Source organism: Taudactylus pleione, unplaced genomic scaffold (assembly GCF_031769625.1).
Source record: "Taudactylus pleione unplaced genomic scaffold, aTauple2 ptg000602l, whole genome shotgun sequence".
Classification (NCBI taxonomy): domain Eukaryota; kingdom Metazoa; phylum Chordata; class Amphibia; order Anura; family Myobatrachidae; genus Taudactylus; species Taudactylus pleione.
This window is the reverse complement of record NW_028285004.1, coordinates 6,623,476-6,650,997: the sequence shown is the minus strand read 5'-3', so window position 1 is coordinate 6,650,997 and position 27,522 is coordinate 6,623,476. Positions and strand designations below refer to the sequence as shown.

General features: G+C 39.7%; 1 protein-coding gene across 1 annotated transcript in view; it reads right to left on the bottom strand.

Annotated features, from left to right (window-relative positions):
• Positions 1-27,522, bottom strand: part of HMCN1 (hemicentin 1) — a 563,772-nt gene that overhangs the window by 148,233 nt on the left and 388,017 nt on the right. Inside the window, exons 75-88 of the mRNA XM_088453882.1 lie at positions 23,703-23,830; positions 22,345-22,501; positions 19,836-19,957; positions 18,712-18,876; positions 16,329-16,436; positions 14,734-14,868; positions 14,473-14,607; positions 13,528-13,797; positions 10,829-11,019; positions 8,033-8,246; positions 4,849-4,983; positions 4,267-4,457; positions 1,979-2,060; positions 1,195-1,464 (exon numbers count right to left, since the gene is read on the bottom strand). Coding sequence (XP_088310008.1) covers positions 1,195-1,464; positions 1,979-2,060; positions 4,267-4,457; positions 4,849-4,983; positions 8,033-8,246; positions 10,829-11,019; positions 13,528-13,797; positions 14,473-14,607; positions 14,734-14,868; positions 16,329-16,436; positions 18,712-18,876; positions 19,836-19,957; positions 22,345-22,501; positions 23,703-23,830 — 2,303 coding nt within the window. The remainder of the gene's footprint in view (positions 1-1,194; positions 1,465-1,978; positions 2,061-4,266; positions 4,458-4,848; positions 4,984-8,032; positions 8,247-10,828; positions 11,020-13,527; positions 13,798-14,472; positions 14,608-14,733; positions 14,869-16,328; positions 16,437-18,711; positions 18,877-19,835; positions 19,958-22,344; positions 22,502-23,702; positions 23,831-27,522) is intronic.

Sequence of the window (27,522 nt, the reverse complement as noted above, 5' to 3'; positions counted from 1 at the left end):
ATATATGTAGACTGGGGCAGCTACTGTAAACTGTAAGTATATATGTAGACTGGGGCAGCTTCTGTAAACTGTAAGTATATATGTAGACTGGGGCAGCTACTGTAAATTGTAAGTAGATATGTAGACTGGGACAGCTACTGTAAATTTTAAGTATATATGTAGACTGGGGCAGCTACTGTAAACTGTAAGTATATATGTAGACTGGGGCAGCTACTGTAAATTGTAAGTATATATGTAGACTGGGGCAGCTACTGTAAACTGTAAGTATATATGTAGACTGGGGCAGCTACTGTAAACTGTAAGTATATATGTAGACTGGGGCAGCTACTGTAAACTGTAAGTATATATGTAGACTGGGGCAGCTACTGTAAATTGTAAGTATATATGTAGACTGGGGCAGCTACTGTAAACTGTAAGTATATATGTAGACTGGGGCAGCTTCTGTAAATTGTAAGTATATATGTAGACTGGGGCAGCTACTGTAAACTGTAAGTATATATGTAGACTGGGGCAGCTACTGTAAACTGTAAGTATATATGTAGACTGGGGCAGCTACTGTAAACTGTAAGTATATATGTAGACTGGGGCAGCTACTGTAAACTGTAAGTATATATGTAGACTGGGGCAGCTACTGTAAATTGTAAGTATATATGTAGACTGGGGCAGCTACTGTAAACTGTAAGTATATATGTAGACTGGGGCAGCTACTGTAAATTGTAAGTATATATGTAGACTGGGGCAGCTACTGTAAACTGTAAGTATATATGTAGACTGGGGCAGCTACTGTAAATTGTAAGTATATATGTAGACTGGGGCAGCTACTGTAAATTGTAAGTATATATGTAGACTGGGGCAGCTACTGTAAATTGTAAGTATATATGTAGACTGGGGCAGCTACTGTAAACTGCAAAATAAGGATGTTGTGAAATTGTAGTTAACAGTTAAAATCCAATCTTTGTACAAATTAACATCTCAGTTCTGATTGTGTTCACCTCCAAATTGTTATTTCTTTCGGTGAATTTGTTCATAATACCTTATTGTACTTAGTTGGTAACTTATTTTCACATAGCCATAATTATTAGAAATAAAGTTCAAATGAGCTTATTCTGTCTGCTCCTGCTGAATGTTATTATCTTGTTTGTGTATTATTCATTTTGCTTGCTATTTTATTCTGTACAATAAATGACAAAATACCTTGCACAGTTAAAGAAGCTTTGACAATAGCAAATCCCATTATATTGGTAGCTCTGCATTCATACATGGAAGTATCTTCTTTGTAAGCTGCAACAATTTGCAGAGAGTTGTTTGACAATACTGTGAGACGATTATCCCCAGAGATGGGATGACTCAGACGGGACCAAGTCATTTCAGGCTGCGGTGCTCCTTCTGCCTGGCAATTTAAAACCACAGTTGCACCAGCATTCACTGTAGTGTTGATTGGATGGACTGTAATAATGGGTGGTTCTGTGGATAAAATGAAGGTACAATCAGTATTCTAGCATTTTGCTGTTAAAGAAAAGTTAGTTAATATACTCTGTGCCTTTTTTTATTATTTAAATATTATCTATCTGGGTTAGACAAGAGCATCATTTAGTATATTACTCAATGATATACTGTATTAGCCTCATTCCAATACAAACTTTTGCAAGTGATGGTTGCGTTAATAAAGTACTACATTTAGCTTCGCACTTTGATAATTATTTGACACTATGTCGAATACAATTTTTTAGTATTGTGCTATGCCTGATACACTATTATAACATTCCAATTTTCTGTCTTTCAATAAGATCAGTGGCTAACCAGGTGGTGAAACTAAGACGTTATATCAGTGGGATCACAATTAAAACCTAAATAAATGTGTTTTCAAACTGCACCTGAATATGTTTTTTTTTATATTTGTTGCTTTGTAATCAGTATCATTTCCAGTTCACTTACTATGCTATAGCTGTCCCAAAAAGTAGTAAACAAAGGTGCTTACTTTGCAGAGATAATGTCACTGTATGTTCAGTTACACCAGCACTATTTGTAGCTACACATATATAATCACCAGCGTCTTCATTCTGGGTGATAGAAGAGATTATTGGAAACCGTAATCACATATAATAAACATTTACATTTAGAAAATAAGGGAAGACAACAATGTAAATACTTAACACTAGCAAAAATTCCAAAGTAGGGTCAGTACTCACTTACAGTATATGTTTTAGTATATTTTCTATAATGCATTGGAACACAGGCAGGTACTGAATGTATTATATTTATGCATGTTTGCAAAGCACTTTGAACATTTTTCATGCTGTAATCACAATCAACATTTGTAGCGAAGTTAGTGGAACTATGTTTTATAAGTTTTCATGCACTTAACATGCCAAAAACACACATGTAAAAAAAATATAGGGCTACTGTCCTATTGTATCACATGTTCTGCAAAATATGCCAATGTCAACAAGCAGGTTACTTTCAATGTATACGTGGAACAAGGTGACACATTAAAAATCTCTACTCAGTATAGTAAATTAATATTCTTATTGCAAATACTATATGGTGCAGATTCAATTCAGCAGGATGTTCAACTGCACACATTTCCGCCATAATAAGATGTGGCCCCCAGATCCCCATAGCATGTGTTATCCAGGAGCTACAGTATATGCGAATGGACTAATCTGCAATGGCAGTTTTCAGTATCGGCTTCCCAAGATGTCTGCCGCCTGGTTATTAGAGGAGTCTACACTACATCTAGGAGTGACTAAGCAGACAGAGATGAGAGTAGAAGCAATGTGTGTTTGGCAGTGTACTGTGCCTCAGAAGGGATAAAATGAGGTGTTCTGGCAGCATACGGGGGTCCTGCAGTACTGGAGAGGAAGTGGAGCCAGGAGACTGACGATGCTGATCTGGTCAGACTTGCCTGGACATATGGCTGCTAAAGAGTGGATGCTGGGGAACTGAACCACAGGGCAGAAAATCCCTGTTTTGGCTGGGCAGCGGGCTGTAGTGAGGAGCCTCACACATCTCTGCCGTGTAGAGAGCGAAGTTAAGCTGACATTAGCCCCTTGGGAGAGCCAAACCAGTAATTGCAGAATTGGGCATTTACAAGCTAGTCCCTGGACCAAGAAAGAGACTCTGGTCTCACTAGGTGAATGTTGCAAAGAAGAAATGTGTGACTATTGCTGTTTTAAGTTTCTTTACCAACCAAGTAATGTTGTTACATTTGCATATATATTCAGAGAGCAAGCTATAGTAGTTGAGGACAGTATTGCAGAAGTGATTGCTAGATTGCTTTACCAAGTGTATACAGAGTCTCCAAAGTGCATTCTGAGGTGTAAATTTACATACTAACCATCGGCTTTGGTTCTAAACCAATAACGATGGTAACTGATGGATAGTTGCTTTACTGTTGCTGGAAAGAACCGACTATTTATCAACCATCAGGTTTTAGCATCAAATGAAACCCGACGTCTACACAGTATGTCAGTCGGTTTCAGCATCTCTAAATGACATCAGTTTTGATCTCTGTTGAAAACCGATGGCAAATAGTTGGCAAAAAGTTAAAAAATAATGGCAAACCTGTCCGAACAAAAGTACTGCACAGATCAGTATGATAAAAATGCTTGGGTTCCCTCCCTTCCCAAATCCATAGACAGCCCGGGATCTCTCAACCTGGGCTGGTATGAGAAAATAGGAGGAAAAAACAGGGTGGGGTTCCCCTATTTTCCTATAACCAGCACTGGGCTGAACCAGCCAGGGGGAAATGCCGTTGCAGGGAGACACACAGTGTGAGGTCCCCCTCCAATAACATTAACCAGCCCCAGACTTGTTAGCCCAGGGCTGGATTTCCTCCGAAAGTTGTTCCCCCCCCTCCCCCCCAGAGAAAATGGGGTCGTGCCTCCTTAGAATCAACCAGCCCTAAGCTGAAAGGGTGAGTGAGAGGCCCAGGGGTGGTTATGGATTTGTGTGTGTGTGTGTGTGTGGGGGGGGGGGGGGGTAGAGGGGCATTTATTTTTTTTACATTTAACTTACAACCTAACAAAACCTGTGCAGTGATTCTCACAAACTCTGTTGGTCTAAGACACATTTTAAGGGAAAAAGTTGCACGTATAGACGCTCATGCTACCATGTCACGCCATGGCATGGTGCGACAAGAAGGGCCGATTAACACGCAAGGAGGTTATATGTATGTGGACACATCTGTACATGTTTAATGGTTGAAACTTTTCAGCTCTTGTTAAATTTATATATAATCTTGCTATTTGCTACAAGCTGACGTACCATGGTATTATATATTGCTAGAGATCCATTACTGAACTGTTTAAACCGTCTGTTAAACAGAATACCATTTCCTTTCTTGATCCACTGAATCATAGGGGTAGGATTTCCTCTTACTGTACAATTCAAGATAATGCTGCTTCCTAAGGGCACAGTCTGGTTGGCATTATGGATTCCAATAATAACAGGAGGTTCTAGAAAAAAAAAAAACAACTTATGCCTGGTAGAGAATTTAGACTGTAGGTTCTAATGTGGCAGGGACTAGTAAGCATTATTACATATTCTCAGCATTATTACATATTCTCTGTACAACACTGCAGAATATGTTGCCATTATATAAATAGACAATAATAATATAGTGCCTCCTCCCTATACAACTGACCCACAGCTCAGTTAAAAACTTATCAGTATACAGTATGTTACGATTTTGTTTCTCTGCTGGTGAAGCAAATAGGTTTGGCATATTCACTGTGCAGGAAAACCAGCAAACAGAACTACTGAGCTTAACTGTCAAACCTACATTAGATTACTGAATATAATGCACTCTGTAATACAAATAACACAATGCTAATTCTCTGTACGTACCCTTCACAAATACATACACTGTGGTATTGATTGCTGCAACTAAGTTATCTGCTATGCAGGTGTATGTGCCAACATCCTGTTTGGAAACCCTCTCAATCACAAGATCACTGAGAAATTTAGACCGTCCAGCTGGTGCTGCAGGAGAAAGAATATGTAAAGTATTAAAATGTCACTAAATAGTACCTGATCTAGGGGGCATAACCATACATGTGGGTTCCTACTGCAGAAGCTGCGTGATGTTATGAAGGGATGGGCCCACACCAAATTGGGGCATAGTTAAATTGGGGATGTAGTTATGAGATCGGTGGCCGTGATGCCGCCTGTCCCAACACCAACAGGCAATCCCGACAAGGACATACAAGATAAGGCTGCATTTCTCACAAATGTCCCTCCATGGCTGCTATTGAGAATTTGTCGTCAGGGATACTCCTTCCCTTAAAGCAATATTAGAAAAAACACACAGTATGTTCTCAGCGCTTACTTCGGACACTTCTTTAGACTTTAAATAATTTATATAATTACACTACAGTCTATGTTTTTTTAAAAGAATGTTTTTTATTATGTAAAGCACAGTATTGTGAAATCAGATTACAATAAAAAATTTATTAATAATTAAATGTGTTGGCTCCTAATACCGGTATACTTAACTCACAGTTGACTCACACGGGTGAGTACATCAAAGACGCACACCTGCACTATTAACTGGAAGCAAGCATTCTTTGGATATTGACTCATGCAGCACATTGCCCGTGATTTATAAAGACATACGTGACTATTAATAGCAAACATATTGCGGACACTGACTCCTGCAACGTACTGCAGACTTCGTGACCTTTAAGACTTGGTCCATATAGATATATGTTTGTTTTGTCAACTGTGAGTTAAGTATACCGGTATTAGGAACCAACACATTTTTTTAATTTTAATCTGATTTCGCAATACTGTGCTTTACATAAAAAAGAAAATTTTTTTTTAAAAGCAGACTGTAGTGTATTTATATCGATTGTAAGCTTGCAAGCAGGGCCCTCTTACCTCTATGTCTGTCTGTTATTACCCTGTTTTGTTCTATCAATGTTTCCAATTGTAAAGCGCAACGGAATATGCTGCGCTATATAAGAAACTGTTAATAAATAAAATAAATAAATATATCAATTATTTAAAGTCTAACGAAGCGCTGAGAACATACCATGTGTTTTTTTTTCGAATCCCGACAAGAGGCTTAAGATAGGCGTAGAAATACTGTCGCCTATCTTAATCCCGATGCCGGAAAGTCTTAGGACGCCAGCCCAAAAGAGGTAAGTCCAGGGCGCCCTTAGCGTTAGCAATGGAGGGGAGGATTAGGTTTAGGGAGCGGAGTGGGGATTTTTAGGGTTAGGCTACAAAAAGGGAGAGTTAGAGTTAGGGGGAGAAGTATACTTACCAGCCCCTTTGTCGGGATACCAACCAGGTTTAGGGTTAGGTTTTGAGGGGGAAGGTAAGGGTTAGGCACCCCTAGGGGGGAGGGTTAGTGTTAGGCACCACTGGGGGGTGGGTTAGAGTTAGGCACTAAGGAGGAGAGTTAGGTTTAGGCATGAAGGGGGAGGGTTAGAGTTAGGGGGTGGGTATACTTACCCGACCCCTGTTGGGATACCAACCAGCGGGATGCTGCTGTCAGGATTCTCACAGGAGGTATCCCGACAGCCGGCATTACATACCCACTCGGTTAAGTTGTAACCGACCACCATTTTAGGATGCCTTTCCCATGACACTGACAGTTTGCATGAGAGCCATAAGCCCAAACACAAAGCTTTCAATGCCCCTTTGCACCTGCACCGATTCTCCACTTTATAGGTGTTCATTAATAAACACAATAACAGTTTAAAAATAAATAAAATGCCTTTGTTACAGGACCCCATTACGCTTCTGTGTTGCCTATAATAGACAAAATGTAAATAAATATTTGGCACACTACTCTCACTCAGTGTATAGACCAGTGTTTTTCAACCATTGTGCCGTGTTTTTCAACCATTGTGCCGTGGCACTTTAGTGTGCCTCGAGCAGTTGTAAAGTGTGCCGCGAGATCAGTGTTGACTTTACTTGTACTGCTGGCCTGGGCCATGTTGGGTTCTTCTAGGAGGCTCAGTAGAAGTGCCTGGGCAGTGACCTATGGAGACGCGGCGGCATGACATAGGTCACGCATGCCGTATTGCACGCCTGCCTGCACACTGCTCCCAGCTCTGCACTGTGTGCTCAGTCACTGAGTGTGACTGAACAACCACAGCTGATAAGAGATAGGACAGGGATGACAGTGAGCCTTCTCAGCTGGTTATTTTTAGATATTACATATATACTGTGTGTGTAATTATGTATATATATATATATATATATATATATAAATTCTGTGGGGAGCATTTTCTCTTATCATTTTTTTTCTGTGGGGCCAATGTCTATTTTTTATCCCGTGGGGGACTGATGGTGTGCCTTAGCAATTTTAAAATCTTGTTCGGTGTGCCCCGAGTTGAAAACCACTGGTATAGACACTAGGCAGTATATTTACTAAAGGTTGATTTTAATTAATTTCAAATCAATTTAAAACGATCTAAATCGATCAATATTGAAGCTGTGTTTCTGGGGCTAAAGCACTCATTTACTAACAGACTATTTTTAATCTGTTTTTTAGGTATAAGTAACTGTGTAATTTAGCCCCAGAAACACAACATCGATTTTAAATCAATCAAAATCGATTAAAATCGACTTTTAGTAAATATACCCCTTGATGTCTAAACTGAAACCCCTATCGATCCCTGGCATTTTCTAATTGACAAATCGTGGTGGAGTTCTATTTGGCAGTGGTTTTTATTGAAACCACTGCGGTTTAGAAGCTACTGTGTTCTATTCATGTTCATTTCATGGTGCTTTTATAGAAAGCCCCATTCAATTGACGTCACTGAAACAGATCACTGTGGAATAGAAGCTCTTCTATTCTATTCTTGACAGCAGTTTTGTGGCTGTTTTGGCCTTAGTAAATCTGCCGATACCAAACCACTGGGGTTTAGAACTAGCCGCTCAGTAAAGTTTGCCCTAGATGTATGAGGACACATCTGTAGGTATTCATGAAAAAGTTATTGTTCAGCTCTACACATAATATTATAAACACAATATAATAAATCATATTTTAAACACGGAGCCTGTCATAGTCACTTACCAGTTATGATTCTATCCTTATAGACCCATGTTATTTGAGGTAAAGGATTTCCTGCTGCTTTACATGATAACTGTAGCTTTTCTCCATCATTAAGTGACACATTTGTGGGAAGTTCAGTAAAAGATGGACGATAGTGGACGGTGAGGCTTACTGTGTGGGAGTCCGTTCCAGCAACATTATTAGCCATACAAGTGTAGTTACCAACATCATCATGCTACATTAATGTAAAAACGTATAATAAATATTCGTTCACACTTACACACAACAGGTTCTGAACAAATTACTATTGTAGGTGATGAACGCTTTAAGGATTTCACACCGTAGCTAAAAGATTTAGGAATTATTTGTATCAAAACAGTTAGATCCATAACTAAAGCAGTGGTCACCAACCCGTAGCTTGCAAGCTACCAGTAGCTCAGATTCTACTTAACATGTAACTAGCACCTTCTAGAAGATAATAGCTAGAATCTGATTGGTTGCTATGGGCAACATCTCTTCTAAAATTCACTTCTAAAAACTTTCACTTTAGTAAATTTCCCCCTCAGTGTACAGTGTTGGCACTTGGTGTTCCTATTCTAAAAAAAATCACTACTACATTAGAATTTTCAGAATAATAAATATGTCCTGTACGAGTGACAATTTTGTGATATCCCTCAAATAAGTGTCGTAAATTGCAAATGGTGTATGTCTGTAAATTGTCTTTTCCGCCTTTGTTCTATATATTATACTAATACAGATATCTTTATTCCAGACATTCCACTAGTTATTTACCTTCTTGTTGCTAAAAATTATTTCTTTTTTTCTAATTTAAAAAATCTTTCATGAATCTATACATACAGTCAGGTGCATAAATATTGGGACATTGACAGAATTGTAATATTTTGGTCTCTATTCACCACCACAATGGCTTTGAAATGAAACAAACAAGATGTGATTTAACTGCCCACGCCACGACACTACCACCACCATGCTTCACTGATGAGGTGGTATGTTTTGGATCATGAGCAGTTCCTTTCCTTCTCCATACTCTTCTCTTCACATCACTCTGGTACAAGTTGATCTTTGTCTCATCTGTCCATAGGATGTTGTTCCAGAACTGTAATGGCTTTTTTAGATGTTGTTTGGCAAACTCTAATCTGGTCTTCCTGTTTTTGAGGCTCACCAATGGTTTACATCTTGTGGTGAACCCTCTATATTCACTCTTGTGAAGTGTTCTCTTGATTGTTGACTTTGACACATATACACCTACCTCCTGGAGAGTGTTCTTGATTTGGCCAACTGTTTTGAAGGGGTTTTTCTTCACCAGGGAAATAATTCTTCTGTCATCCAGCACAGTTGTTTTCTGTGGTCTTCCGGGTCTTTTGGTGATGCTGAGCTCTCCGGTGCGTTCTTTCTTTTTAAGAATGTTCCAAACAGTTGATTTGGCCACACCTAATGTTTTTGCTATCTCTCTGATGGGTTTGTTTTGAATTTTCAGCCTAATGATGGCTTGCTTCACTGATAGTGACAGCTCTTTGGATCTCATATTGAGAGTCGACAGCAACTGATTCCAAATGTAAATGTCACACCTAGGATCAACTCCAGACCTTTTACCTGCTTAATTGATAATTAAATAATGAGAGAATAGCCCACACCTGTTCATGAAATAGCTTTTGAGTTGATAGTCCCATTACTTTTGGTTCCTTAAAAAGTGGGAGGCACATATAGAAACCGTTGTAATTCCTACACCGTTCACCTGATTTGGATGTAATTACCCTCAAATTAAATCTGAAAGTCTGCAGTTAAAGCACATCTTGTTTGTTTCATTTCAAAGCCATTGTGGTGGTGAATAGAGGCCAAAATATAAAAATTCTGTCAATGTCCCAATATTTATGCACCTGACTGTAAATACTGCATGTAGACTGATACATATTTAGGGTGATATGTATCAAACTAAATGCTTTTTTTCTGAGGTCTTACTGCATCTCTATAGTTTCCCAATATATATGATTAGGATACACATGAGATGTTGGAAATGCTGTGGCCCTTCAGCACAGCAGGTTTCCATGGGCTTCAATATGGCCGCATGTATCAAGGTGCAGAAAGTGTAACATTACAGAGATTGCGTCTGATAGCTAACACCATCATTAGATGCTTGCAGTTGCACTCACACCTTTGTTGTACTCATCTTATGCTAGAAAACCCCGTCCAATCTATCCAGGTCCAAATAGTCATAAGTGGTAAAATCACACAAATCTACATGGGTGCATAATAATAACCAGATGCTTAAACAAGTGTCTCACACATGAGATATTGCAGATATCACCTGTGTTTTATGAAAAATTGCAGCATACAAACGTCCCAATGTATGGGATATTTCGGGACATTGTAGTTGTTCTTGACTGCGATAACTAACTCCATCTTCAGGCCTTCTTCCACCATAGTAGCAGCCTGGCTGGAGAGGGAGCTTCTGATGTCTCTGAGGAGGGCTGGAGCCGTTCATGATGCCCTTCGCAAACACAGTATTCCACTTTGCTCATATGTGGCCAGGTTTGACCCTGCAGTAAAGTGATAGCGTCAGCTATCTCTTTACTATTTAGTCATAGCCGGGACAGGCTTTTATTGGTGCCCGTGTCCCGGAGACTGGCCCTTAATAAACTGAACTGAAATAACTTTCCCAATCGCCAAAATATGCAATAAGAAATATTACATTTTGGGGCATTAACAGAATTATTGTTAAGTAGGCCCCATAGCGCCTTAGAGTGCTATATTCCCTACTTATTTATGCATGCAACAAAAAAATGGGAATATAATTACCTCAGCATTGTGCAAGACAAATTCCCCAGATTTCAACACTGTATATTTCCCAGCCTTATCTGTTATCAGGACATTGTCCTTCATCCAGGATATTTGTGGTGCTGGATTTCCATATGCTGTACAGGAAATGGTAACTTGGGAGCTATGTATCACAGAAAGTTCTTTACTGCTTTTAAGAATTTGAGGAGGAACTGGGGAATGAAACAAGAAATGAATGCTTACACGATGTAAATAAATAAATGCAAAAACGTGCTTGTGTCTGTGTGTGTTTATGTGCCTGTGTGTGTTTATGTCTGTGTGTATGTATGTGTGCCTGTGTGTGTATGTCTGTGTGTTTATGTGTGCCTGTGTGTGTATGTCTGTGTGTGTTTATGTATGTGTGTTTATGTCTGTGTGTGTGTATGTGTGCCTGTGTGTGTATGTCTGTGTGTGTTTGTGTGTGCCTGTGTGTGTATGCCTGTGTGTTTATGCCTGTGTGTGTATGCCTGTGTGTGTTTATGTGTGCCTGTGTGTTTATGCCTGTGTGTGTATGTCTGTGTGTGTTTATGTGTGCCTGTGTGTATGTCTGTGTGTGTTTATGTGTGCCTGTGTGTGTATGCCTGTGTGTGTATGTCTGTGTGTGTTTATGTGTGCCTTTGTGTTTATGTATGTGTGTGTTTATATGTGCCTGTGTGTGTATGCTTGCATGTGTGTATGTGTGCCTGTGTGTGTATGCCTGTGTGTGTATGTCTGCGTGTGTCTAGATAAAAGACATAGGGCCTGATTCAGAGTTACTCACAATTCCTTGTACGTGCGACAATTATAAGCAGAATGCACATGTGTCTGAGGTTATATACCTAGCCTAAAGCAATTGCGGTCAATATAGAGTTATCCATAATAGGAAGTTCACATATAGAATTACTGGCGTCACAAGGGGGGTGAGGGCCACACTGGGTGACATCATCAGCAGAGCTTCTCTGCTATGTTGGTGTCACCGCCTCGGATGGTCTCACCGAGCAGCCACACTGCTGTGAGAGGCAGGGGAGAGGCTGTTTTCTGTCCAGCAGTTGCTGCTGCGCTGAGCCGGGATTACCCAGCGGAACAGCACAGCAGCTACTGGGCAGCCCCTAGCCTCTCCCCTGCCCATTGATTGCTGAGGACAGGGGGGCGTGACATGCGGCCACGTCCCCAAGAGTGTCAAACATGAGTGGGCATGACTTCACAGGATGAAGCCATGCTCCCTCTGGCGTGCAAGCACGTGGATCCCGGACCTACCACCGCACCGGGTGCAAGTCAGGTAAGTGACGCCACTGCGTAGGATAAGTGTCCCATGCCCGTGTCTTGGGCATATTGATGAAATTGCAGGCTATTCAGAAGGGAGTGTATGCAGAGATACGTACTACCTCATGCACCGGGTATAAGGATGGTATAAGTGTGTGCTGTATACAGGTGGAAGTCCACATTTACTTCTCAATGCGTAAAGCCACTTTATGTGCAACTATGAATTAGGCCCAATGTCTTTACCCATATAATAAAGGTCTTTTAAATAGGAAAATGACTGAAGCCAGCTGATGTTACTGGAATGTAACCAAATATGTGCCAGCATTTTTCTGTGCTTTAAGAGGCATGGAACATCATGTTCCTATGTGTTATACAGGAGCAGAACATCTGTGTAGGCAAAGGTTTAGCCAGGGTTGTGCTTAGTCATCCTGTTGTCTAAGACATGTCCCTTATATGTGTATATGAGTGTGCATATTTTACTAATATTACTATATTATGAATATATAATAAGTATATCTTGAAATAAGGGAACTCTACTAATTTAGAATTTTTAATTAAGTTAATATGAATTTTGTTATTTTGATATTTCTGCCCCCCAATAACTGCTGGCGACACCTGGTATATTGCCAACTTATAGACAAAGCCCTATATTCAGCAAACCAACTGCCACCCTCAGTCATAGAGATGCAGAAAGTAACTGCAAGCTCATCTATCCTTACAGCTGCACACCTTCCTCTGAGGAGGCCTGGCACAGTGATGTATATGAAATTGCAAAGATTAATTTTCTAAGTGATTTTTCTTTACATTATGTCCTGCAAACATCCCTTTGGATTTACAATAAAAAGCTGCCTGAAGGTGCCCAATTTTGGACTCCATCTTTATTTAGTTTCTCCTCTAATCTTGCCAACAATCCCAAATTTTAGCACTCCTGGGATCCTTGGACAGCAGACAACCATCTCAGAATCCTTCACCCAGTGCAGGAGGCCTTCATGGCGCCCAATTTATTAGTATAGAGTGCATTTATTGTATACAGCTAGACTGACTGAGTCTACTTATGCTGTGAGTTATAGAGGCTTCATGCACAAAGGAAGCAAGACCTACTCGAGGGGGGGATTCAATTTACTGCTGGTGAAGGCACTTTGAAACCAGTAATATCACACATTTTTTCCTGAAATCCATAGAGGTGTGCAGGAAAATTAGCAATTTTTGGCTACCATATTATACTGTATGGTGATATGTGCAGCCGTACACTGCCGTGTAATTAAATAGGTGTAAGGAAACGGTAAATTTTCTTTGTGAGGGACTTTGGTTGTTTCAGAAGGGAATTTATAAAGAGGAGGTATTGTCTACTGTAAGACTAAGTGGAAAATCAACAAGTATTGAAATGTATATAATAATTATATGATGACAAATATATTTATATATTTATTTATACTTACTTAAAACAGATAGGTTCATGCTGGAATTGATAAACCCTGCAGTATTTTCCGCTGTACACGTGTACTGGCCTTCATCATCTGGTTGAGCAAACGCTATTTGTAAACCTCCAGTGCCTATTATCCTCTGTCCTGGCGACTTGGCAAGAGGTGCTCCATCTTTATGCCAACCAATCTCAGGTGCTGGGCTCCCATTGGCCTCGCAGAACATGGTGACAGATTTATCCACAACAACAGTGTATTCTTTCTGGTGTGGTTTTATCACTGGTGGTTCTGGACATTTACATACAATCATCATTAACGTTTTAATTACAGTTACTCTATATAATAGAGTTCAAAAATAGACTACCATATTAGTGAGGTGAACGTATATATAAACAAACTGTCATGTTTAATGTGTTTAATAATGTCAGGGCTACAACTTAAATTGATTTATAGTCTTGTCTAATCCAATCCAATGAGATCAGACTGAGAAAAACTGGGAACAGGGAGCTGTAGTCAAGATTACCATGGGTTTACTTAATGAAGATTCAGTACAAGGGCATAACTGACTATTCATAAAACAGTAAGTACTGAGGGGATTATAAAATATTGTTTTATTTAGTACAAATGCATTTATATCTATTTATTACAAGTATACATATATGGGGACATACTAAATTAGGTACTTTATTCTCTTACCATCACACAATCCCAGGTGTAGATGGAATAACACCAATGGGAATTAAGAGTTATTGTATTGTAATCTGAGTCTGCACTACCCCAATTGTGTTTAGGTTAGAGCCACAGTAGTAGAGTCCGTGTGCTAGGCACCTTTCCCAGAACAAATTATGCATTCTTTCCTTATATCAGTTCTGCACAGCCTTACACCTTACGTGTCAGCCGCAACCAGGATTCATGTTGTTGCAGCTCTCACTACCTTAGTAATATGATGTAATAATACTTTACCATGAACTTTTAATTTGATTCTCCCCAGTGCAGTGCCAGCTGGATTCTGAGCAATACAAGTGTAAGTACCGACATCTACTTGGGTGACCATCACAATTTTAAGGTTGCCATTAGAAAGTATCATGTAACGACTTCCTTTAAAAAAAAAAAAATTATAATATAGAAACAATTATGGTCAGAGATTTGTAACATTTGTAATGAATATTGGAACTACTGGAAATACAGATTTGTGTGCAATTGATGTACACTCGAGCTTAGCACCTGTTTTGATACCAACACCTTCTTTTTGCCATGTTATAGTAGGAGGCGGAGTCCCCAGGGCGTCACAGGAAAGTGTAACAGAAGAGTTTAGAATTGCTTCCATGTAATCAGCTTGACCATGTATGATGGGCACCTCTAAATTAAGAAAAGGAAATAAAACATACATTATGTTATTCATCAGTAAACATTACAATTCTCCATTGAACACTTATAGACTGTGATATTACTTATTTGTAGGATGGTGCCTCTAGAAAACAGCAAACAATCAAAAATGAACCAGTGGATATATTTATAATTTATGTCTAAAGTAATGATGAAATTGATAATCCTGACTGTATTCCTGGTTTCTTTGTAAATCTATAACATTTATGGTGCAGTAGGGACAGGTATTAGGGTTGTGACAGGGAACAGTGTAATCTTAGAATTGAAATCATATAATGTAGTGCTTAATGATATTTCACCCTTCAATAGTCTCCCATCTCTCATCGTCATGCATACTTTAAACCCTAAAAGGAATCTCATATTTTACTTGTTATTCTGGGTGTGGTATGATATGTCGACATTTATAATGTTATCATGAGAACGTTGACATGGTCATAATGTTCACACTGACCATGCAGACATTAATGAAATGTAGACATATTAGAATGTCGACATATCATCCCTGGTAGACCAGCGGTAACTTACCTGCTCCCTAATGCTCAAGTAGCATCTTCCGGACCCCAGCAGTCATGTGACTGTCACTTCCGGTGCAGACATGTGACAGAGCTTTGTAATTACAGTGCCTCTATCCTTAAACCTAATCACTAGCCCTCCCTCTAGTGCCGAATCCTAACCCCCCCACAGCCTAAATCTGACCTCCCCCTAGTGTCTAACCCTAACTCACCCACCCTGCCGCCTAATCCTAATGTCAACAATACAATAATGTCAGCATTTCACATGTCGACGGTCTGAGAATGTCAACATGCTGCCTGATGACATTCTAACAATATCGACGTAACTGCACTATGGTGTCAGCATTATGAATGTCAACATTGTTACTGTCGACCTAATGACTACACCTCATTATTATCTCCTGGTACTAGAATAATACTTAAGGTGCCTACACACTTAGAGATATTTTACACAATTTGCCCGATTCCGACGCATCGTGACGACAAATTGTGTAAAATATGCCCAAATCGTGAGTGTCCACTCACGATCACGATGCGTGTCCCCGCAGGTCATACATCGCATCTTCAGATCTGCCGTGCTGTAGGGCAAATCTGACAATCTCAGTGACGATGCAGTGGAATAGTTAGGAGGCACAATAGATCGTTTGTCACATTGGACAATTCTTAACACCAAATCATGCCCACGACTGCCGGGGAGCTGCTGGGGAGAGTTCAAGGGGAAATCGTACACAATGTCGGATCGTGAGCACATCGCCAAGTGTATAGGCATCTTTACACTACTCAGGATGTAGCTATAAATCATTACATATACACAGACCCATCATAAATTCTGTAATAGACTATAGGATGCATGTATTTATTAAATACTATTTAATGGTCTTGCTGTAATCAGCTATTAATGACAATAAATTAGTTTCTGACCTTGAACATGGAGATTTATATGAATTTCTGCAGAGCCACCCTCATTATTTGCCTTGCAGGTATATCTTCCGGCATGCGATAATTCTGCATGTAGTATTTCGATGCTTCCTAGGAATCCGGCAAAAGAAATCCAGTTTAGAGTGGATAAATAATTGTTTCCATATTTATTGCATGCACATATTTAGTAAATCTTGTTTTATAAATATTTAAACATCAGGATTATACATATTTGATTGTGTAAAATATAACCTCTGTTTAATTACTTAAATATAGTATTTGGCCAAAGCTCAAGTTTCTGTGCACTTCAGTATTTTGTTGTGGCAACAAGTGGCAATGGAACAATATAGAAAGCTTACAATTTAAACAATGTTTGGTAAATATCAAAATCATCAAAAAAGTTTCAAATATTAACAACTCAAACAATTTTTTTATAAACTACAATATTAACCATTAATAAAATGTGTAACAAAATTTTCAAAATATGTAATATTCCAGAATCAGAAATTGTTTAATAAAATTAAATGCATGAGATTTGCTTATCTATGGTTCTTACCTCTGCAAAAATATTTTTCTTAGTGCTAATGCTAATGTATTTTTTTATATATAGTGAAGTAATATTCAAACCACTGGTGCCAAGTAAAGCTAGAGCAGCAGGAGTTAGCTAGGAGCTATAGGCTCCTGGGGCCACATTGAGCCTCCCAAAATATTATCATAATTATTTTTTATTATTACTGTCCATGACTCCATACTGCTATAATCTACAAAATGTATATATTTTAACAACAATATACTAAACAATGGAGTGACCTTATAAATTTGACATAAAAAAATTTTTATTATGGGAGATATCTATCAAAGCTTGAAGAGAAATAAAGTACAAAACAATCAGTTTCTGTCAATTTGCAGACACAGCCCGTAAAATGTCAGTTAGGTGTATATTTACTAAAGGTTGGTTTTGGGCAATTTTACATCTGTTTTGCAAACCGAACATTTGCTAAATGAAAAACTGATGGAAAACCGAACAAAATACAGATTTTATAACATCAGACCAATGATTGAGTTATAAAGCTGACCAAATCCCACCATAATGGTGCATACACACACGGTACAATCTGTACCACCAACGACTTGAAAGATATCTCTCAGTGAAGTCATCCTGCCACATCTCAGAACAGACAAAGTTGATGATATCATCTAAGTTGGCCTGCATGTATGGATGATGAAAGATATCTTTATCGTCCATGCGGGAACGCGCATCGTTGGTCATAGACAGGTTGGTAAGTAGAAAAAAATGAACTATATGAACGATAACGATATGAATGATATCATTATTGTTCATATCGTTCAGTTTTATCGCTCCGTGTGTACGCACCTTAAATCGACGGCAAACACGCTCATACAACAGACTTGCCTGTGGAACAACAAGTGCAAGCATGTCCGGACATTAAGGGCCCGCGGCAAACACTTTGGGAATCTCTGCCATACAGTATGTACTTGGATGCAGAACATGCAAAATAGGCAGGTGTACGGCATTGTAGTGTACCAAGTGCATAGCCAAGAGTGCTGCAAAGCATTATACGCACATGAGTGCTGCAAACCATTAGACGTACATTACAATCATTTAACATAAGTCACTGTGAAAAAATATATACAGTATATATAACTGTAATATATCATATATACTGTATGTGTACTATAGTCCATTAGGTTGCGGCACTTTATCCGATAACTGTATACAAGGCAGTAGATGCATATTTATTTAAATTGTTGCGAAACAGGTATTTAAAATGTGGAGGAAAAACAATTGGTATATACATCTGTATTTTTTTTTAATGTTGATCCTCTTGCTGTAAACAAATCTCTACATGGTTGTCGCTCATTTTAATAAACTAGTTATATACAAACTATATATAATATTCATTTTTGCTGGTCCAGGATAAAAATATATTTTCATTTTATTTCTCTTGATTTATCCTGCAATTAAAAGCTCCAAATGTGGCCACAACTGAAAGGACAACTAAAGCTAATATATAAGTCACCCTGCACAAAACAAGAGATGTAGTATATGTAAATGTTTTAGAAGTACTGGAGATATTGGTTATAAAGGTGGATCACTGGTATGGGATTTCCTCTGTTCTTCTGAAAATCACCAGAGTAGTTTAGAGTTTGGCCATCTAATAAATACACCTTTTCTAGTATTTATCATATTTTGTGGATAATTACAATGTAGTATATTCTCCTCAAAGTACTGTTACCCAATATCTCCAAAATGCAGCATGGAGGACTTAAAATCTGCTCAGAACTTTTGTTAGGATATTAGAGCAATGCGACTCTCTAATATTGGCAACGTCTGTCAGTCTATCAATAACCAGACAACAATTACCAGATTCCAATGTCTTGTAGCTGTCTCCTTTAGCAGGCAGGTGTATCCCATCCTTCAGCCAGTGGACTGATGGTTGAGGAACACCATATGAAGTACAGGGAATTATAGCAGATGACAATTTATTCACAAAGATATTTGACACTTCATCAGCAATGGATGAGGGTACTGAAGATAAAACAAAAGATACATCTTAGCATTCTTAAATTTCATAGAACAATTCTCATAACTCGGTATTGCAAAGAAAAATTATTACATGTGTATGTGACAAGAATAATAAATGTACAGCTTATCAGTCTTTTCCTTCTGTACAGTACATAAAAATAAAGCTAAAATCATTGTAGCTGAGTCTAGCCAGTAATTAGGAGAACAGCATTGTTTCATAAATTCTTCTAATTAATCATCTTCCTTGAGCAAAAAATGAAGCTCATTCTTTTCCAAACAAATATACCTGCACAGAGCAGAGCGAAACAGGCACTATAGTGACGAGAGCAGGACAGGAAGGGGTTTATTGATGAAGTGTGAGATTGTAAAACCCGGCACATCTGTTTGTGTTTATATCAAGGGCAGTGCTTTTACTAGCTGTGTCTTGGTAGTAAAAGCACTGCCCTCTTAAATATCAGACATAAACAAAACACAAACAAAAGTGTCAGATTTTGCAACCCTACGCTTCATAAATAATCCCAAAAGTGTTGTTAATAATGTTACAAAGGCTATGCGGCTTTACCTGGAAGCAGTATACCATTGAAAAGGCTGCATCTGGGTCTTGGACTGATGTTATACAACTCTGGACCTCATTCAGAGCTGCTCGCAAAATGCGAGCACTCGCTCTGAATGAGGGTGGCCGCTTCACATTTAAAATCCGGCCTCCTGGCCGCTTGCTAAGCTGTGAATTTCTCTCTCACTCCGGGGCTTGCGCACGTGCAGTGCGCCCACTGCACGTCCACATGGCCTCAACATCAACCCGCTTGCGAGCGCTCAGTGCTTGCGAGCGGGTCTGAATGAGACCCTCTGTCTCAAGTGACTAAAATGTAATTTAATATTTTGCAGTATTAAGATGCTCTGTGGGAAAGTGTTTCATATTCCTTCAATGTCAGTATTAAACCAAGCTTCTATTTCATCCATACCTAGTACTGACAGATAAACCTCAATTTCATCATGCCCAGCATCATTTGAAGCAGAACACATATATGTCCCTGTGTCATCTATAGCAGGAGAGATTATCAAAAGTGATCCGGAAGACAGAAGTCTGCAAAGACAACTAGAAGTCACTCACAATTCATTTCATATTATCTTTTGAATATTAAACATTAGGTTACACACATTTTGATAAAAAAAAAAAACAACCACTACCAAGGAGGCTCAAATGGTAAAACTACCAATCACAACCTAACAGCATGACATTACACTGAAACGAATAAAACAAAATTGTGGACAAAGGTAGTTTAGCACTTACAGCATAGCTATCACATGGGAATTTTGAATTCTGATACCAAAATAACTCATTATTTGAATTATTATTTCTGCTTAAGATTTTCTAATACTGTAACTTTGTACTGAGTTGCTTTAATTTGGACCAAGCGCAGGATGTAAGCACTGGGGTTGGGAATGGGATCCCAGTGGTCAGGATGGCAATGGTCAGATTCCCGATGCCTGAAGATAAGCGGACTAACCCCTATCCTCCCCCTAACCCTCCACTCCGTAGCCTAACCCTAACCCTTCCCTCCTGCAGCCTAACCCTCCCCCTGCAGCGTAACCCTCCCCCCTCAGCCTAACCTCCCCTAGTGCCTAACCTAAACCCTAAACCTAACCCTCCCCCTAACCTTAATGCTTACCGTCGGGATGCCGGGGGTCGAGATACTGGCGCCAGGATAACGACTGCTGTAGGCCCGTGTGCATTCCCTGTCCAGGGCCCCCTCCTCTCCCTTGCGTCCGTCAGCAGACTGATGGCTGACCGCAGCAGCAGTAGATTTCCTCACTGCGCATGCGCAAAACACCAGTAAAATGGACGCAGCGGACACTTTCCGGCATTTTGTGCAGGGCTGAGACACCCAACGTGGGACCTTGGAGAGGAGAGTATTAGAAAATATGGGTGCAGGGTGTGCGGTGTGGGCCCCCCCTGGACCCAGGGGCCTGTATGCACTGTGCACCCTGCACCCATTATAAATACGCCCCTGGACTGCTGGTATTTTGATCGCTGGCATCCCGACTGCCAGGACGGTAACTACATCCTGTAAGGGGGATGGAACGGCTACTAGGTCAGCAATCTCTGTGCATTCTAGAGACTGGAGTCATTTGTAAGTAGAATGCCTTATTTCTGATGGATAAGCTCTTTTGTCTGCTATAACATGATGCCCAAGCTTTTGTAATAACATTGTAATGCTGCACATGGTCCTGTATTGCAATATGGCATCATTGTAAGATTGGAAAAAATGTTTGCCCAGAATAATAGTAGGATTTGGGTATTATATATGCACAGTCAGGACTGCAGGTGATGTGGCATCAAGAAGGGGCACCGCTATACCCCGTATTGTTGTAGATTACTATTTTGCCTAGCACACAGAGGGGGCCATGGTTGTTGCATTGTGAGGTGTGGTCATTCCTTCTCCGCACGCACAGGTCCCAGTACAGAGGCTTGGGCCTGCTACCCCACCCCCATCAGTACCCCGCTCAGTCACAACTCTGCAACACAAATTTGATTTATTTTCTAATTGAAGAAAAACTTTCATGGTGGTGCAGGGTTTTTTCTCTCTGTTTACTCATCCTAGGCATTAAGCCAGGTACACATTGACAAAACCAAATGTACTTAATAAAATCAATAAATAGTACACTTAATATAGACCCAATGTCCTGATGACAGATAAATAAGGCTCAAACAAACACTAGTATAAAAAACCAAAACAGGAAGTTTGCCTTAAAGAACAACGATTTTCAACACGTCAAACCGTTTGGATTATGTGTGAACTTATGTGAACATTACCGAACAGATTTGAATTTGGCCGATCCTGTTCTACTTGTAATTTGCTACATATTTTCAAGCAATCTAAAATTGTAGAAATTCTCGCAAATTTTCAAATTTTAGAAGTTTTTGTAAAGACGGTTTGGGAATCAATAAGTGGCTGGACCGACCACCTCTATTAATGATTGGAAAAGTAAGTAGTGGCTTCAACTGGCATTTTACCATTGCACTCTAAGTTATAGCACAGCAGCAAAAGTGGGCGAGTAGACAGACAATTTTATTGGAAGTTTAAGATGATAGGGCTTATGTAATAGGGTGCGAGCTGGAGCCGCTGCATGAATTCATGCGAGTGTTCCAGTATTTTTAAAGCGATAATAATTTAATAATTTAATCAAGCTGGTTTTGCCTTTAAAATGACTGCTGCTTAAAACATACGGTAACACTCGCATGAATTCACGCAGCAGCGCCAGTTCTGGTTGTAACTGATCCAATGTGTGTTAACCCTTCATGGCCTTTACATCTTGCTCTGTCATACTGTATAATACTCTACTGGAATGCACTGGATAATCTTTTACCATTATCTGTTACATACCTGATGTCTGATGTTCTGATCCCATATCTACAATACCATAAACACGTCCAAATTAGTAGTGAGGCTGTTATACTGAGCAACATACCTGTAAATATTCTGATTTATCTCTGTATTAATTAGATGCCCATTTTTTTTCCATTCCACTTTTGGCTTAGGGGTACCTGTCACATTACAAATCAATGTTGTTTGGAGGTTTGTGATTGCTGTAACATTTCTTGGGCCAGGGTCTATGACTGGAGGCTCTGTAAAACAATTATATGCAGCATATAAATGCATTATTGGCACTGTAATGTGCCCTTAATGGGGTTGCCCACTTGGGCTACACACCCATTTATGGCCTATCATCTGCATATACATTCCCCATCTTTATACAAACTCCACCTGCACTGTTGAAGTGGACAGAGTGCGTCTATGGCTCCCAGTATCATAAAGAGGACAGAACATAAATGGGGAGTTGCCCATAGGCAGACAATGCTTACTTTTCAGGCAGAGGAGCAGGGTCTCCTTAAGAAACAAGGCAGTGGCCTGCAGATAGAGTAACTACCAAATCAGCTCTGTGGTGTGTCCAGTTGGTATATATACAGTACATACTGTAGGTATGTTATTTAGGCAAACATGGTGCATGAGATTTTAGGACCAATCCTGCTCTTTAGCCCAGGTAAACTATTAGTCTAGGAGTAAGCATAGAAGCGATAGTTGGAGCTCAGCTCCATGTGTGTGTAAATAGCCATGGGAGAAATGGGATATAGGGCAGCTTGCTAGGTGTACAGTGTGTAACGTTAATAATGGAAAAATGTAATCTTAGCAGATCAGAAGCAAAACTCTGTAAATAAAGTGCCAGAGAACAGAGAATAATAAAGCCAGATATCTCTATGAGTTTCTTATCATCTGTCCTTGGATTTTATTCCCACCCTTACCACTATCATTCTGTATTACCACCAAACTAACTTTCTTAACAAGATGGTACCAAAATACCCTAACTTACATAAGAAGATTGCATGAAGCCGAGGCTACAGCCAGTGTAGACTGGTAAAACCAATGGTCATAGGATATAATATCATCTCATAGGGAAGGTTAGCATACAGTAATAATATCAGTACACCTGCTACTTAATTAATTCATTAATTAATTTGATTTGCCGCTGCCCTTTATGGTACAGAAATGTTGTTTCTTCTATGATGGCAGCTCTATAACAAGTGAGATTTCCCTGCGATGTATTAGCTGTGATGTCCTGACAGAACCTTGTGGCTATTAAAGTTTCCCCCTAGGTGTTCATTTTAGTTGCCTTTTGGAAATAGGATGAATCATTTCTCACAAAATATGTAAGTCTTTTACATGGACTTGTACAATTGGTGCTTTCAGTATTTTGTGTTGTTCTAATTTGAGTACAGAATAGCAGTTACATAAAATATGAAGCATGGGCTAACACCAAGCAATACATACCATAAACCAGGAGCTCAATTTGCCTCTGGTTGGACCCAGCTGCATTAGTTGCTAGACAGAAGTAATGCCCGGAATCAGTGGTATCAGATGATGAAAAATACAATGAACCAGATTCTGAAATAAAATACCTAGAATAAAGAAACACAGCTTCAATGATATCAACTGATTTTTAGGTGTATTTATAGCTAATCCATGCACATTTATACTGCTCATTAGGGGCAAGGCATCAATTAGTTTTAGTTGCTCATAAACAATGAGAGGTCTATATAGCGTTGAACGTATGCTCATTTCACAGTATGTGCAGAAATGGGCACATGCTGGTATGAACGATACAGAGTCATATGCATTTCTATTGCATGTACACTTACAACCAGAGAGGCGGTTCTTGGTTATTAAGTGGCAGCATGGGCGTAACTACCATAGGTGCAAGCGATGCAGCTGCTATGGGGCCCAGAGCTTAGGGAGGCCCATCTTCCTTGTCAAAGTTACATATGTTATATACATTTTTCACCATTGGGTGGTACATAGGGGCCCTTACAAACTTTTGCTATGGGGTCTTCAATTACCTAGTTAGGCCCCTGGGTGGCAGTCTCACTTAGGCAAAGTTCAAGGTAGAGGTATTCATGCAAATGCATACTATGCAGATCTGTAGGTAAGCAAAGATATATCTATTTAATGGTATATATTTTGCACCTAGTATAGGGTAGATGCAAGCCTGAGGTAAAATGCACACAAAGGTAGTTGCATCTCGAGATGCATACAACTTTGCATATGGCCAAATATATGCATTTGTTCCATGAGCGCTTCTTTGGGGCACTGTACTATCAATTTACTTCCAACGCTGCATCAGGCCCTAAATGTACAGTAGGAAATACAAAAATCTAAATTCTTTTTATTTTTAACAAAGAAGTTGAAGTTTTATATATTGAAATATCTATGTAGGCTAGCAAGTACTTGATGAAAATAAATGATTATTGTCACGTGGGTCTGCAGTACATTGATATTGCTTTGTTTCCTCTGAGATATGTGCTCTTAGTAGAATAAGTAATGTTAATTACAATATGCATGACTAACATGTACTATCCTGCAACTTGTACTAAATAAATTGCATTTCTTTTTAGATTGTTTAATTTTAAGCATGACAATTATATAATCTGATACAGTGACTATTTTTGCTAGCTCCTGCTGTCTGTGCAATAATCAGGCCAATAAGCAGATTTTCAGCTGGTGGGTCCAATCATTGCACAGTGTGTATGTAACACCCAGGGCTATTGTCGTCAGTAAAGGGGCCGCTACATCAACAATCAATTGGGCCAATTCTGCGTTTTGACAATGATTTTGTAAAAAAAAAAAAAAGACAATGTATAGGGTTTACTGATTGTTGATTCTGACCAAACAATTATTAATCTTATATTGTGGAATCGTCCATTGTGATTATTGGTGTATCCATGGCACAAGACAGTCAGATCAGCTCTTTTGATCTGCCCTGCTCCACAACATTTAGCAAAATGATGAGACAATAATTTACCATGGAAGTGGGCACAAAGAGGCTTGATTTGTGTGTGGTTGGTGTGGTTCCTAGAGCACCGGTGGGTGAAGATCAATATACACATGCTGAGGCAGCAGTTTCTAGGAGTTCTGGTGAAGAACAGTCATGGAGAATTCTTGCACTGAGTGGTCAAGCTGCTGCTGAGGTCTCTGTGTTCCCAATGCTAGCCCTGTGCCTTCTCTCCAGTTACCTCCTGAGTGTTGCGGATGATGATGCAATGCTAATGTTAGGGGTAGGGAGAAGGAGCCAGCCGGTGGAGAATCCTGTGCAATTGCAGCTCAGCACCCAGCCCTCTACCACTGGGGTTTCTGTACTTTCTCTTGCATTGTGCATGTTGGCAGCACAAATGGTCTGATTGAGAGGAGGATGCTGTTGCATCTGCTATTTTACCTGTTTTCAGAGTTGTGGGAGCAATACTATGCAAGTTCTAATTTCAGCCATCTCCTTGTGTACCAGTGTACACCTGAATGTACAAGCACTGAGACACCCACTTTCAGCATATCTGCATGCTGCTAGTGTAACAGCGTGCATCATAGACACTTGCACCAGCCCTTATGTTCTCCATCGGAACATGGCCTTTGTGGATGCGGATCTGCTTTGAATGACACACTCGCGACACTCCCATAACACACAAACGTTTTCACTTCAGGCCACCTTCCAGGCACGCCTAGGAAAGTCTATCACTTTGCCGATCAATTTCTGACCCGATCTAAAGAACACCTATGTGCATACACTCAGGGTAATGCATGTGCCATCTGGAATTTCAGATTTTTTTTGCGCAGTAGCAAATAATTGCTGAACTACGTGAATGTCTGCATTGCACTCAGTTTGCATTCAACTCAAAATCTGGCCCCAAGTTTCTCCTGCAGACCTGCATGGAACAAAATGTGTCCTGAGAGATGAGCAATGCCCGGCCCTGGTGCCTGCAGCAGCCCCTTGGAGCTTGGATCATGTAAACTTAATTCAGAAACATACACAGCTTGTACTGTACTACTAATCTTTAAAAGAAAAAGAAGTTGCAGTATATGGATGCAAAACAGTATCCGCATACTCTACATACTCTGCATATACTGATCTTCTATTGTGACTTCTGCCCCACTTGCTACACCACCTACTACATTCAGTAGTTATTCTCCACTTTGCTGACCACTGCCTTGGCTGCAACTTTGCCTTTCCAACTGCTTGCCTCACTTGTTGCATTACCAGCAATATTATCCTGCCCTATACTGCCTAACTGTGTTGGTGGTCACTGTTGGTCCTGCAGACAACTGACACTATGGTCAGACATTTCTGCAATGAATTACTGAACAGTGATAGCAGATTGTTCTTGTTACTACATACTGCATCCCTCACTGGCACCTTGGTGTGGTATATGCAGGTTAGTCAGTTGTATTTTCTAGTCTTAAATATTCTGTGAAGGTGCACATGAAAAATGATCACAACTTTGAGTTTAATTCTTGGTTAAAACCATGTACCAGCGTACACATAGGGCCTGATTCGCACACATTGCCGATGTTGGGCGCAGTGATTTTTTTTCTTCTGTGCATGCGTCTGTGTCCTAATAGTGTGCTCACAGAGTAGAGTTGCGATCGAGGTGCACAGGAGATGCACGGTCAGAAATATAAAAGAACCACATAAAAAGATATACATATAAACAAAATAAATTAAAGCAATATAAATGGCAGCTGTCACAAAATGCTCAGAAGACTATCACATGGTCTAATTGACAGGCAGGCGGTAAAAATAAATTTACGAGAATAAACTATCACATGTAGCATCAATAGTTCTCCCTTTGAAAAAGTCACTAGAAAGATGCAACAGAAAGCATTAGTAGTTTACATTTCATCTGACATCTGTATGCTATCAATGGCTCTTCCACCATTATATCTAAGTCACCGCTAGACATCAACGGCTCCCGTCAGATTAGATGGTCTGAACACTACCAGTGTTACACTTAAGCCTTGCTGGACACTGGCAGTTTGCATACAGTTGGGGATTATTCTGGCGTGGTCTCTGCTCTTGTCAGCCAAAGACAGTCTGAGCATAGCTGGGAAATTCCCACTCGCATTAATTCAGCTCACATCCATATCATAAGGTTTGAGCATACTAAGAGACAATGCAGTCACTAACCTGTAACTGTATAGGACCTGCATATGTCCCCATAATTGGCATCAACAGCTAGTTATATCTCTGGATCTCCAAAATCCAGCTTCTACCTAACGGGGTATTATAATTATTACAGGATCATCCATTGTTGCGGTAGACACTTCC